Source organism: Cicer arietinum, chromosome 7 (genome assembly GCF_000331145.2).
Source record: "Cicer arietinum cultivar CDC Frontier isolate Library 1 chromosome 7, Cicar.CDCFrontier_v2.0, whole genome shotgun sequence".
Taxonomy (NCBI): domain Eukaryota; kingdom Viridiplantae; phylum Streptophyta; class Magnoliopsida; order Fabales; family Fabaceae; genus Cicer; species Cicer arietinum.
The window spans coordinates 27,528,546-27,542,860 of NC_021166.2; the positions used below are offsets into that span (position 1 = coordinate 27,528,546).

The window sequence follows — 14,315 nt, forward strand, 5'->3', positions numbered from 1 at the left end:
TATATATATATATATATATATAATATAATATAATATTTGTGTTAAAAAGTAGGTTCCAATAACTGATTTTTTATATTCTTAAGATGAATTCTAATGATAGATTAATATGCTAAAGGGGTTTTAAATACATGTTTGTTTCGGCTTTATTGAGGTGTAAAACTAATTTTAGGTTTATGAGTGTAGTTTTGGTTATTAATATTGATCTTTTATTTTTAAATTCAACCGTTTTGATGTTTTATTCAAAAAATTTAACTAAAAAATAATAATATAATATACTTAGAACGATGTGTCATATGATGAATGATTAATAAAAAATTGCAATAAAACTTTTTAACTACTTCAATTTTAACTTTTAAAATTTCTTCGTTTTTGTAATTTAATTAATATTCTCTCGTCACAAATATAAGTAAAAGTCAATATGTATTTGACTTAGAATTTAGGCCAAATATATTTTAACTTTTGTTTATATTTGTGACCAAAGAATGATATATAAGTAATTAATGCATCTAAATGATTTTAGATTATGATATCATATGCCATATCATTTAAAATATATTAAATTGACATTTTTTTAATTAATTAATGAATCTTAAATCTTTACTCGACTAACAAATGTCGAAATTGTTAAATTAAAAATCATGTCTCTAGTTTGAATCTTAGATATGTAGTTGTCTATATGAATTTTTTATAGAAATTAACTTCCGTTTAAAGATAAAAAAAAAATATAAAAAAGGAACCAAAATTATTTAATTTTTCAAAGGATCAAAACTATCATTAAAAGTTTATTTTAATATATTTAAATACTATTAACTAAAATTAATTTTACTTTTAAAATTAATTTAAATTTATAACTTTTAAATGTGAACACGCTTAAATTTATTATTCAACCCTCTTCTAATCCAAATCTAAAGTCAATTGATGACAACTTCGTCAACCTCTCACAAATAAACAATCAATATTTGATTATTAATCATTTAGTTTAGCGGTGAAGACATTTTCTTCAACCAAAATACAAATAGTGAACCAAACCATCATGAACTCTTTGGTTCCCAAAAGAACCATCAGCATCATCCTATTGTTCATATGTCCACTGTCATAAACTCATATTCCTGTTTAGAGTAAAATAAAATGATTGATAGAAATATCATCATAGAGTTAATAATTCTGTTGTTTTTATCTTCCCACAGTAGAACATGTATTGCACGAGATACTTTATCTTTGAATCAGTCTATTGTTGATGGCCAGACTTTGGTTTCGTCAAATGGAACCTTTGAACTAGGTTTCTTCACCCCTGGAAATTCAAAAGCTCGTTATTTAGGTATGTGGTACAAAAATTTAACCCCTTTAACAATCGTATGGGTAGCTAATAGAGAAACACCCCTCTCCAAAAATTCAGGAGTTTTAAAACTTAATGAAAATGGTGTTCTTGTGATTCTCAATGACACAAACAACAGCATTTGGTCCTCTAACACAACAACCAAAGAAGCCAAAAATTCAATAACTGCACAGCTATTGGACACTGGAAATCTTGTGTTGAAAAATGGGGAGGAGAATATTTTGTGGCAGAGTTTTGATTATCCTTGTGATACATTATTACCAGGAATGAAACTTGGATGGAACTTAGTAACCGGACTGAACCGATTCGAATCGTCTTGGAAAAGTGAAGACAATCCAGCAAAGGGTGATTATTCTGTTAGTATTGATATCAGAGGGTATCCTCAAATAGTTTTGAAAGAGGGATCTGTGATAAGATTGCGAATAGGATCATGGAATGGACTCGGTTTTACTGGATATCCCACACAACCATTGAAACAAACGCAAAAGTTTGAATTTGTTCAAACTGATAAAGAAGTGTATCATCGGTATGAAGTTGTTGATAGCTCTGTTGTGTCGATATATAAACTCTCTCCTTCGGGGAAGTTGCGCGCTTTAGCTTGGACAAGTGAAACAAGCGATAGGATAGTAATTGAAACTGGCATGGAAGATTCGTGTGATAGTTATGCTATGTGTGGTGCTAATTCTGTTTGCAGTATGAATGGAAATGTTCCTAAATGTGAATGTTTGAAAGGTTATGTTCCTAAGTTTCCTGATCAATGGAATATATCATATTGGTCTAACGGTTGTGTTTCAAAGAATAAATCTAATTGTGACAATAGTTACAAAGATGGATTCTTGAAGTACAATGACATTAAATTGCCTGATACTTCTTCGTCGTGGTATAATAAGAGTATGAGTCTTGTGGAATGTCAAAGAGGGTGTATGAAAAATTGTTCGTGTAAGGCTTATGCAAATGTGGATATCCGAAATGGTGGAAGTGGTTGTTTGCTTTGGTTTGATGATCTGGTTGACATGAGAATGTTCTCTCAATGGGGACAAGATCTTTATATCAGAGTCCCTTCTTCAGATCTAGGTACAATTTTTCTTCATCTAATTTTTGGTTCTTCATAGTTTGCTAGAAATTTTCATAAAAGTTATTAGTGATGCTTGTTATCATTAACTGTTCCACTGCTTTTTTCTAAGCTACTTCCTTTGTCATTCTTACAGAAAGGGCCAAGTTAAATACTGTAACTTAGCTCTATGAAACTAGTTATATACTTTTGTCAATTGAATTGAATAGTTATATAAATAAATAGTTGATGATTAATTAATTTTGCATTGCATCTGTCAGATGATGTTAGTGTTAGTGGCAAAGGAAACAAGAAGAAGCACATAATACAAATCACTTTTGGCGTGACAATTTCTGGATTCCTCACATGTGCCTGCATAATCATACTTATAAAGCGAGGTAATATGTCAATATGCTTTCATCCATATTAATCATATGCATGATAAATGATAATTCTTAGATGAATTGATTATAAGTTTAAAAACTGATCTGGTACATATTATAATTTTTTAGTTTACCAAAAATAGAGACAAAGAGAAATTATGGACACTAGTGTTTGTAATAGTAATTAATAATATCTTGATATTGTCATCTTGATCATTTCAGTGGAACCAAGAATATATAATCTTGGACAATTATTTCAACTGAGGCAAAAATATTTTAAATTGAAGAAAGAAGACTCGGATCTGCCAATATTTGATTTTCCAATGATTGTTAAAGCAACTAGTAATTTTTGTAGCAGAAATAAACTTGGAGAAGGTGGATTTGGACCAGTATATAAGGTAATATAACCATATATATTCAATGAGCATCTTAATTTTGTGAAAAATCATTGATTAAATAGTCCAAATGCTTATTTTCAGGGTACACTGATAGATGGGAAAGAGGTAGCCATAAAACGGAACTCAAAGATGTCTGATCAAGGGTTGCAGGAATTTAAAAACGAAGTTTTGTTGATTGCAAAACTTCAGCACCGTAATCTCGTGAAGCTTCTTGGTTGTTGTATTCATAAAGAGGAAAATTTGTTGATCTATGAATACATGCCGAATAGGAGCTTAGACTACTTCATCTTTGGTTTGTGCCTTTGATGATTCACTTTGCACTAAAAGATCTTTATATTATTATCTTTAAAGCAAGTGTATGCTAAACATATAAGTGAAATATATCAGATGAATCTAGAAGCAAACTCTTGACCTGGTCGCATCGTTCGTGTATCATTGACGGCATTGCTAGAGGACTTCTTTATCTTCACCAAGATTCCAGACTTAGAATTATTCACAGAGATTTAAAGTCAAGCAATATCCTACTAGATGGGCAAATGAATCCGAAAATCTCAGACTTTGGCCTTGCTCGGACATTTGGGGGAGATCAAGTTGAAGCCAAAACAAGAAAACTTGTTGGAACATAGTATGTTACCTTCTTTATGTTCTTGTTGTATAGTTTATCTACAATTGTTTTGTTTTTTTACTCATCCCTCTACAAATAACACTTTCAGTGGTTACATGCCTCCAGAGTATGTTGTGCATGGTCGCTACTCTATGAAATCAGATGTGTTTAGTTTTGGCGTGATTGTTCTAGAGATAATCAGTGGGAATAAGATTACAGGATTTTATGACCCAGAACACTCCCTCAACCTTGTTGGACATGTAAGTACAAGTAATTTAAATTTTACCTCTTTAAATTATGTCAAATCAGAATACATTTCAAAATAAGTGACTACTCATATTTTTATTGTTTTAGGCTTGGAGACTCTGGATTGAACACATACCACTGGAACTGGTTGATGCACAATTACTTCAAACAATAAGATCTTCTGAAATCTTACGATATATACATGTGGGGTTGTTGTGTGTACAAGAAAAACCAGAAGATCGGCCAGACATGTCTTCTGCAATTCTTATGCTGAATGGTGAGAAAATATTGTCTCAACCAAAAAGTCCAGGATTTTATACCGGAAAAGACTTACCTGAAGCAATATCCCCATCTTCAAATCAGATGTCAGTTACAATTTTTGAGGCAAGATAAAATATGAAGATTCAAACCAATGAATGTTTGTGCTGATATAGCATTCACTAATTAATGTTAATATGATACTTGAGCATATAGAACCTGTTAATACCTTTATCTAGTTTTACTTCATCTAGTATATTAAAAACCAAAGATTTTGTGTCACGTTTATCATTGTGATGCAATTTTATTTTGTTGTTGAATATTTTAGAGTTAGTCTTTAACTATTTTGCTTCTTATATTGTATTTTATCCTTTCCTTATGTCAATAATAACTCCTGTCTCTATTGATAATACAATGTATTACAACTAGATGTTGGCCCATATATTGTACTTGATTAAATCTGATGAATTAGATTGAGGTGAAATTGTGTCTAAATGACTACTAGCAAACTATTGGTATTTGATTCCAATAATCCATTTGTTTAAAAATTCAGAATATCTGTAGATCTCATATGGCATTCATACTAGATCATTGAATCTGCACGCGCACACACTCACACACACACACACATATATATATATATATATATTATTTGTATTAATATTTTAATTTATAATGTTTACACCTGAAAATGAAGAACTTTTTAGCCAAGAATGGTAAACAGTCGAATTCTAGATAGTTGAATTACTCTTAGCCGAGGGAGGATCAGGTGCGTAGGAAGTAGTCGAATATAAATTAGTCGAGTCTTTCTCAGGTTTACAAGAATGCACAAAGGTCGAGGAGGTCCAAAATGGAGTCAAAGCCCACTACAACCTAATAATTCAACAATTGCACTCACATCTCACGTTTTTAGCGCCATTAACGATCAACACAAACACACAGTAGTAGGGAAAATCATGCGCTAATATTGCCAACGTGACATATTGAAGAAACAGGGAAATGAGCAGGTTGGGGCGTCACGAACTCCCTCAAATGGGAGTTATCACGCACTACTCACGTAATTATTCAAACACGACTACATGTCTATAGGCCACGATCTATGGCCAATAGAATTAACTTTGCCTATAAATACACATACTTGTAATATTTTGGGATAGACAATCAATCAAACAAGCTTTTTATGCTATCTTTTTCAATTTACTTTACTTTATGGATTTCTTAAATAAATGGATTATTGGAATCATAGCTTAGGATAAAGTTCCTTCCTCGTACAAAACAATGATCTCTCCATGAAAGAAATCAAGAGCATCAAGTCTTACATGTCAAAATGAAATGGAGATTGATCAAAAGAACAATATGGTTATTCACTATTAAAGACAAAGTTAAGACATATCATTTTCCATAGTCCAAACCACAAGTTAAAGAATATCAAGACTGCTTAAATCAATAATTAAGCCCAGAACTCGAGCTGAAGGTCTAAAGGAGCAAAACATCCTCCATATTGATGACCTGATTGATCTCTAGATTGATGAGCAACGAGCAAGGACAACAAGGACATGAGTACATTGTTGTTGCATCCTTAGCAGAAAGCTCTGCATTGTTTGTTCAGATTTTGCTTTTCATGTTGATTTATTCTTGCTTTACTTTGCTCCTATCTTTGATTAATACACACATGTTAAATACCAAAACACTTAGAATCATAATTAACATTCTTAATTAACTTTTTGTTTGTTTTCATCAAAACATTAATTTGAGATTTTATCTTAACAATCTCCCCCTTTTGGTTGATGACAAAAATGTTAATTTTGATTCTACTTTTAATCGTAGAGAGGTTAAAAGCTTCACCTCATAATATGCTTCAGATTTTTGAACCAACATAAAATCTAAAACAATTCTCCCCCTTTGTCAACATAAAAAGGTTAGGGAATACAAAAGAAATGTATACTACACATAAAAAACAATGGGTAGATTCCAGTTTTAAGACAAATATTTTCTAAAAACTCCCCCTGAATATTTTTAAATTGATATCCTTCAATATTCCAAAACACAAGTAAGATAAGATGAATGTGAACAAGAGAGAGTGAGTGCATATAGGGAAGCAAAAATAAGATGAATGTGACAACATGTCAAATATAATTTTTCTCTTTAAAATACTCTTATGCTAATAAAGTTTGTGTTATTTGTAGAAAATGATGTTAATTCATTTAACATGATATTTTGAAATTATGATAAAAATTGATGATAAGGATCTGAGTTCCAAGAAAGAATTAAAAAATAATCATGATTAGGAAATACCTTGATAAGATCCCAAGAAGCACTTGAATTAGACAAGAGTACGGTGTAAATATGTGCTTCTTCTAACGTGAAACTTGAATATCATTTATGTATTTTCAGATGCAAATCAACCACTGTAATTACACCTCCAACAGCAGCTTTGGTACCATATCCTTCAAATTTAGTTCTTCCAATAATTTGATCATGAGATGTTTTTGGAGGAAAGGTCAATAGTGAGATATGTGTAGGAGTGCCAAAAGCAAATGGTTCAAACTCATTTAGAAGTTGTTGATGTTTTTCAACCATATAATCATAATAGGAAACATTAGATTTGATTGGTTGTTGCATATAAATTGTCAAGAACATTCTAGAGATTGTTCTGCTTTTCTAGATAATGTTCTGCTTTTCGGCAGAATGTTATGCTCTTCTGCAGAATGTTCTGCTCTTCTGTAGAATGTTATGCTCTTCTAAAGAATGTTATGCTCTTCTGCAGAATGTTCTGCAACTGCTTCCAGAATGACATTTTTGCTTAAACTGATCATTCTCTAGCTTCTATGAGGAGAATGAAACGGAGATTGTTTTATCAATCTCAGTTTCCTAGAAAGCATTATGTTGCTGTCGTCCAGAATATTGTTCTTCTTCATCCTCTCCTTAGCTTTAATGTTTCCAAAGGATAAAGATACTCCAAATTTTTGTAATGAAATGAGGTGCCATACTTTTCCATTCATGTGTATTGAGCATACCTTGTCCGTATCAATGTTCTTTCTTGATTTTTGGATGGTGTTCCTACATCATAAGTTAGTAATGATTTTGGTACCCATATTTGTTTGAGTCCATGATGGTTAGTATATCTTATTTTAGAAGATTTTTTAAAACTTAATCTCTTTTTAAAGTAGCAAGTTGATTCTTGATGACCAATTTTGAGACGATAAGAACATTTAAATGTTGATCTTGGAATTGATTTCCAAATCGTTCTCCTTTTTTCAGACTTTCTGGAGAAAGTTCTGCTTTTGTTCTAAAACGTTCTCCGTTTTGAGAACAACTTGGAGAACGTTCTTCTTTTTGCAAATATTTCAAAACTGGTTCAGCTTTATTTGCAGAGCAATCTTCCCTTTTAAAAAACCTTTTGCTTTTAATCTTTTCATATTTTTTCTTAAAGTAGCAAGCAAATTCCATATGTCCAAGTTTCTTACAATATGAACATTTGGTTTTGCATTTATCCTCTTTTCTTTCCAAAACAAAAAAGTTTTCATATATTTTCATTTTTTGAAATTTATCAAAACCAAGACCAGCTTTATCAAATATTCCCACTTGAGATCCCATGATTTTTTTAAAGGTTTCAGTAGCTTTAACAAAATTTGACAAGTCATTTCTAAGAACTTCATTTTCAGTTTTAAGGAGAACGTTCTCCATTTTCGTTGCAGAACGTTCTTCATTTTTAGATTCATTATTTTCCTTAAAATGAGATTCCTGCATGTTCTGAATGATGTTTTTTAGTTTATCAATCATAACCTGAGCTTTCTCTTTTTCCTTTTTTTTCTTTTAAAACTTGATCCTGTAAAGAGCTACATTTTTCAACAAGTAGATTTGAATCATTAAGTAAGCTATCAAAATCTTTTTCAATTTGTTCACATAAAAGACATGGTTCAGAATTTATTACCTCATTGTCTTCAATATCTTCCATTAAACATAAGTTGGCTTCTTCAGGTTCCTCTGTTTCTGATTCATCAGAATCATCTCAGGTCACCATCATGGATTTTTTCTTGAAGGGAAACTTTTTTTGCGCTCTTTTGTTCAATCAATAGTGAGATATGTGTAGGAGTGCCAAAAGCAAATGGTTCAAACTCATTTAGAAGTTGTTGATGTTTTTCAACCATATAATCATAATAGGAAACATTAGATTTGATTGGTTGTTGCATATAAATTGTCAAGAACATTCTAGAGATTGTTCTGCTTTTCTAGATAATGTTCTGCTTTTCGGCAGAATGTTATGCTCTTCTGCAGAATGTTCTGCTCTTCTGTAGAATGTTATGCTCTTCTAAAGAATGTTATGCTCTTCTGCAGAATGTTCTGCTCTTCTGTAGAATGTTATGCTCTTCTAAAGAATGTTATGCTCTTCTGCAGAATGTTCTGCTCTTCTGTAGAATGTTATGCTCTTCTAAAGAATGTTATGCTCTTCTGCAGAATGTTCTGCTCTTCTGTAGAATGTTATGCTCTTCTAAAGAATGTTATGCTCTTCTGCAGAATGTTCTGCAACTGCTTCCAGAATGACATTTTTGCTTAAACTGATCATTCTCTAGCTTCTATGAGGAGAATGAAACGGAGATTGTTTTATCAATCTCAGTTTCCTAGAAAGCATTATGTTGCTGTCGTCCAGAATATTGTTCTTCTTCATCCTCTCCTTAGCTTTAATGTTTCCAAAGGATAAAGATACTCCAAATTTTTGTAATGAAATGAGGTGCCATACTTTTCCATTCATGTGTATTGAGCATACCTTGTCCGTATCAATGTTCTTTCTTGATTTTTGGATGGTGTTCCTACATCATAAGTTAGTAATGATTTTGGTACCCATATTTGTTTGAGTCCATGATGGTTAGTATATCTTATTTTAGAAGATTTTTTAAAACTTAATCTCTTTTTAAAGTAGCAAGTTGATTCTTGATGACCAATTTTGAGACGATAAGAACATTTAAATGTTGATCTTGGAATTGATTTCCAAATCGTTCTCCTTTTTTCAGACTTTCTGGAGAAAGTTCTGCTTTTGTTCTAAAACGTTCTCCGTTTTGAGAACAACTTGGAGAACGTTCTTCTTTTTGCAAATATTTCAAAACTGGTTCAGCTTTATTTGCAGAGCAATCTTCCCTTTTAAAAAACCTTTTGCTTTTAATCTTTTCATATTTTTTCTTAAAGTAGCAAGCAAATTTTTTCATCTCTTTTCTTAAAGTAGCAAGCAAATTCCATATGTCCAAGTTTCTTACAATATGAACATTTGGTTTTGCATTTATCCTCTTTTCTTTCCAAAACAAAAAAGTTTTCATATATTTTCATTTTTTGAAATTTATCAAAACCAAGACCAGCTTTATCAAATATTCCCACTTGAGATCCCATGATTTTTTTAAAGGTTTCAGTAGCTTTAACAAAATTTGACAAGTCATTTCTAAGAACTTCATTTTCAGTTTTAAGGAGAACGTTCTCCATTTTCGTTGCAGAACGTTCTTCATTTTTAGATTCATTATTTTCCTTAAAATGAGATTCCTGCATGTTCTGAATGATGTTTTTTAGTTTATCAATCATAACCTGAGCTTTCTCTTTTTCCTTTTTTTTCTTTTAAAACTTGATCCTGTAAAGAGCTACATTTTTCAACAAGTAGATTTGAATCATTAAGTAAGCTATCAAAATCTTTTTCAATTTGTTCACATAAAAGACATGGTTCAGAATTTATTACCTCATTGTCTTCAATATCTTCCATTAAACATAAGTTGGCTTCTTCAGGTTCCTCTGTTTCTGATTCATCAGAATCATCTCAGGTCACCATCATGGATTTTTTCTTGAAAGGAAACTTTTTTTGCGCTCTTTTGTTCAAGGGACATTCAGTTTTATAATGTCCTTGTTTATTGCCTCCAAAACATGTGATTTGACTTTTGTCTACCTCTATTTTGAAGTTTTCATATTGATTTGAAAATCCCTTTTTGATATGATCCCTTCTTCTCAACATTCTTTGTATCTTTTTTGTAAGACGAACTATTTCTTCATCAACATCCTCTTGTTCAATTTCTTCTAAGTCCTCATATGGACTTTCTTGAGATGTTTTCAAAGCTATTTCTTTGCCCTTTTTGATTGGTCTGTCTTCTTGTAGCAGCACTTCATGTGCTCGTAATGTTCCAATCAGTTCCTCCAGTCTGAGTACGTCAAGATTCTTGGCCTGGCTTATGGTTGTCACCATTGGTCTCCATATTATTAGAAGAAATCTCATGATCTTTCTGACTCTATCTTGTACTGAGTATGTTTTCCCTAAGGAGCGGATTTCATTTACAATGGTTGTGAATCTTGAGTACATCTCATCAATGGTTTCTCCTTCATTTATTTCAAAGAGTTCAAACTTTCTTATGCCTATATCAATCCTTGTTTCTTTCACATGACTTGTTCCTTCGTGTAAGTTTGTAATGTGTCGCATACTTCTTTAGCAGTTTTGCATTCATCAACTCTTTCGCTTTCTTCCCTACTTAAAGCACAAGATAAAAATAATTGAGCTTTTGAGTTTAGAAGTACCTTAGATTTTTCTTTTGTTGTCCAATCTGCTTCTTTCTTTTCAGAAGAGGTTGAATCATTTTGTCGACTTTTGGTATGAAATCTCCATCTATAATGATGCGCCACATTCTTGTATCTTGAGATTTCAAGAACAACTGCATTTTGCTTTTTCAGAAATAATGTGTCATCAAAGTAAGGTGGTCTGTATGATGAACCTCCTTCAACAATGTACATATATTTTGACATTTTTCTTCTAGATCTTTTTCTTTAACACTTGTTAGGTGTTCAACTTTAGAGACCGAGCTCTGATGCCAATTGAAGTAGCAATGTCAATTTACAAGAAAGGGGGTTTAAATTGTAAATTCACCATTTTAAAAATTCCTGTTAAAAACTTAAGAAAATAACTCAAGATTGATCTTGGTTGTGAAAACAGAAAACGGAGAACGTTCTTGGTTAGTTAAAATCAGTAATTCAATTTATGTATATAACTTGATAATCAATCAACCTGAAAGTAAATAGATAAGGGAAGATTTACCACACAACGATATATCCTGGTTCACCCAACCCGGGTTACGTCCAGTCCTCACAACCATGAGATTTTTCACTAAGTGTTTAAAACAAAGAACCTTCTTGGTTTTACAGCACCTAGTTCAGATCAACCTTGATCTACTTACAAAGTGAAAACCTTTCCACCCAGAAAGGAGTTCAATCAAGTCACTTATCAACCTTGATAGGATTTCTTACAATCTACTCAAACTATACTAAACTCTTATAGTTTGAGTTTTACAATAATGATGAGATTGTTTTGTTAGAATCTGAGAAGGCTCAACACTTGATTGAGTTCTGATTCTTTGACAGAGAATGATTCTAGGAATCAAATGACAAAAATCAGAATTGATTCAATGTATGTGAGTGAGAGAAATTCAAGTATGATTGAAATGAGTAAAGAATTGCTTAGTAATTGAAGCTCTGATATTTCATTGAGCATTGAAATTCCTTTTATAGGACTTTAGGACATTTAATTATGGTCAAAAGAGTTGTTGGTAGTGCTTTATCAGATTTGACCAAAACTAATATATTTGAATAAAAATATTTCATCATTTGAACACTTTGTGAAATCTGTTTCACTGGGCGTTTTTCTTCGTTCTTGATCAGATTCCTTTTGTGTTTAGTGATCCTTTATACCTCATATATATTTGATGATGATATTGCTTCTGGAGATTTAATTATGCCAAAACAGGTTGGAGAATGATGATAGTCTATTGCAGAATGTTTATTGAAAATTCTGGAGATTTATGATCAATTTGGAGACTTAGTCTTGAACATCCTGGAGATTGATAATCAATCTGGAGACTGGTCTGATCATTCTGGAGATGTTTGCTACTGAAGATCAAGTGTAACAAACTGGAGAATGTTTATCAATCTTGAGACTGATATTACACTGTTGTCCAGAATAATCAGAATGTTGTCAAGAATGTTCAGATATGTCTGGTCTTGCTAATTCGTGATCTTCTCTCTTTGTAATTCGAATGCCTTCTTTGACTAGAATGGTTCCTACTTGTTCCTTGCCAAGTACTGATAACATTAGCATAAAATTCAGAGGCGGAATCTTCTTTGAACCAATGGAGATTGATTGATTTTGGAGCTGTGACGATCATTCTTGAAACTGGAGAACATTCTCCGTTTTTCATATTTTACTAAGAATTTTTTCCTTTCTTGTTTGTTCAGATTTTGCTTTTCATGTTGATTTCTTCTGGCTTTACTTTGATCATATCTTTGATTAATACACTCAAACACATATGTTAAATACTAAAACACTTAGAATCATAATTAACATTCTTAATTAACTTTTTGTTTGTTTTCATCAAAACATTAAATTGAGATTTTGTCTCAACAACCAAGACTATACCTTATAAGCAAAAATTGTTGGTTCCCAACCTCATAATCGATACAATCAAGAGGTATTGAAATCCATGGATAGACCTATGTATAAGAAATCATATCCTTAAGGGGTGGACAGATCGATGCCTCTGCCTAGAGGCTATAAAACTCCTGACTTTTCCATTTTTTCTAGGGAATATGCCAAATCAACAATGTAACAAGTCGAAAAGTTTACTGTGTAGTGTGGTAAAAGGAACCAGAATGAGTTCCATAAGTTACAATTGTTTCTTTTATCGTTGACATGAACAACTTTTAATTGGAATTCGTCTCTCCCACCAAACTACATCTAGAACTAGGCATACATGGAAAGAACCATGACAAATTTTATTGGCCTCAATTTGATGGATTTGAAATAAGTAGATGAATCAACTGATGAATTTACAGAGAGTACTTTTGGACACACAATCCACATCCGTGGATACCCACTTGAACTCGTCTTGATTTGGATGGGGAAAATCTTCTTTGATTGGATGCGAATGCAGATTTTCCCCGAAATTAAAACTCGGGAGTGGGGACGAGTTTGGGCGTGTTGATATTCACCCCGCACCTGAACTCACTCCACTAGTAATATTATTGTCATTTTTAAATTTTATATACATGTATATTTAATATTTTTTCCTATATTAAAAATTATAATGGTCTCTCCATAGAAAATATGATTTTTATTTTTATTTTATTCTTGTGTAATAATAATAATAATAATAGTAATAGTAATAATAATAATTTTACTATATTAATTATAACAAATATGACTTTTAAATCTTTATTTTATATATGAACGAGTGAGGGTGCAGGCGGAGAAATTCGAATCCTGCCACGAGCGGGGATGAAGACTTATATTTCACACCTAATAAAAACGGCGACGGATTTTCCCCAATTAGGGGCATGCATCCTCAACAAAGGGAGAAATTGGTTGGAAAACATTTCTATGATCTAAATGAGTTGGCTTCCCAGGAAGTACACATTAAGAAATTCATTTACGAAAAGGAAAAGAAGCGTGCTAGTCGAGGGAGAGGCCTACACACAGTTTTCATAATCGACATGGAAGAATCTGATGATGATTGAAGATGCAAACACGAGAAGGGGTGTTGAATCGTGTTTTCCAATGTTGATAAGTTTTTACTAATTTGATGAAGGTTGATTGGTTTTTATGAATTACTTAGATAAGAAGCAATCAAATTCAGAGGTAGCAACCAATGAAAACATAAATAATTTGATACATAGATCTATCTTGGTTCACCACTAACTTGGCTACATCCATTCCCCTCGTTCAGAAGGCTTTAATCCACTAATTCAAATATCGTGAATTAAAAAGCACATGACCCTCCAAGCCATTCTTCCCAATCATCCTGACAAACCTAGACTTTTGAGAAACTAATCACCTGGACCCTACAAGCCAAGTCTTTTCCTAACAACCTGACAACCCCAGATTGAAGAAGGAACTAAACCATTATTGGGTTGGATACAAAATATTGGAACTTTAAGTATTTGCTTCTAACGAAGGTGATAATAATAATAATAATAATAATAATAATAATAATAATAATAATAATAATAATAATAATAATAATAATAA

General features: G+C 31.9%; 1 protein-coding gene across 2 annotated transcripts; it reads left to right on the forward strand.

The window, feature by feature from the left end:
• Nucleotides 1-966: 966 nt before the first annotated feature.
• Nucleotides 967-4,771, forward strand: LOC101499633 (G-type lectin S-receptor-like serine/threonine-protein kinase At4g27290). 2 transcript variants are annotated; one of them, XM_004509922.4, is made up of 7 exons: nt 969-2,410; nt 2,669-2,785; nt 2,993-3,168; nt 3,250-3,460; nt 3,556-3,793; nt 3,882-4,032; nt 4,127-4,771. In XM_004509922.4, exons 1-7 carry the CDS (start codon nt 1,129-1,131, stop codon nt 4,409-4,411), a joined length of 2,460 nt encoding a protein of 819 aa, XP_004509979.1. In that variant the 5' UTR covers nt 969-1,128; the 3' UTR covers nt 4,412-4,771. The 2 variants fall into 2 exon arrangements, with proteins under 2 accessions (XP_073220108.1, XP_004509979.1); XM_073364007.1 differs by lacking the exon at nt 4,127-4,771 and having other exon boundaries at nt 967-2,410; nt 3,899-4,037.
• The last annotated feature ends 9,544 nt before the right edge of the window (nt 4,772-14,315 follow it).

Bases quoted from the DNA above. Each gene is read 5' to 3' on its own strand.
- LOC101499633 (XM_004509922.4), top strand. From the start codon at position 1,129: ATGATTGATAGAAATATCATCATAGAGTTAATAATTCTGTTGTTTTTA. The intron at 2,411-2,668 runs GTACAATTTTTC...TGCATCTGTCAG, and splicing joins AGTCCCTTCTTCAGATCTAG to ATGATGTTAGTGTTAGTGGC. The intron at 3,461-3,555 runs GTTTGTGCCTTT...GAAATATATCAG, and splicing joins CTTAGACTACTTCATCTTTG to ATGAATCTAGAAGCAAACTC.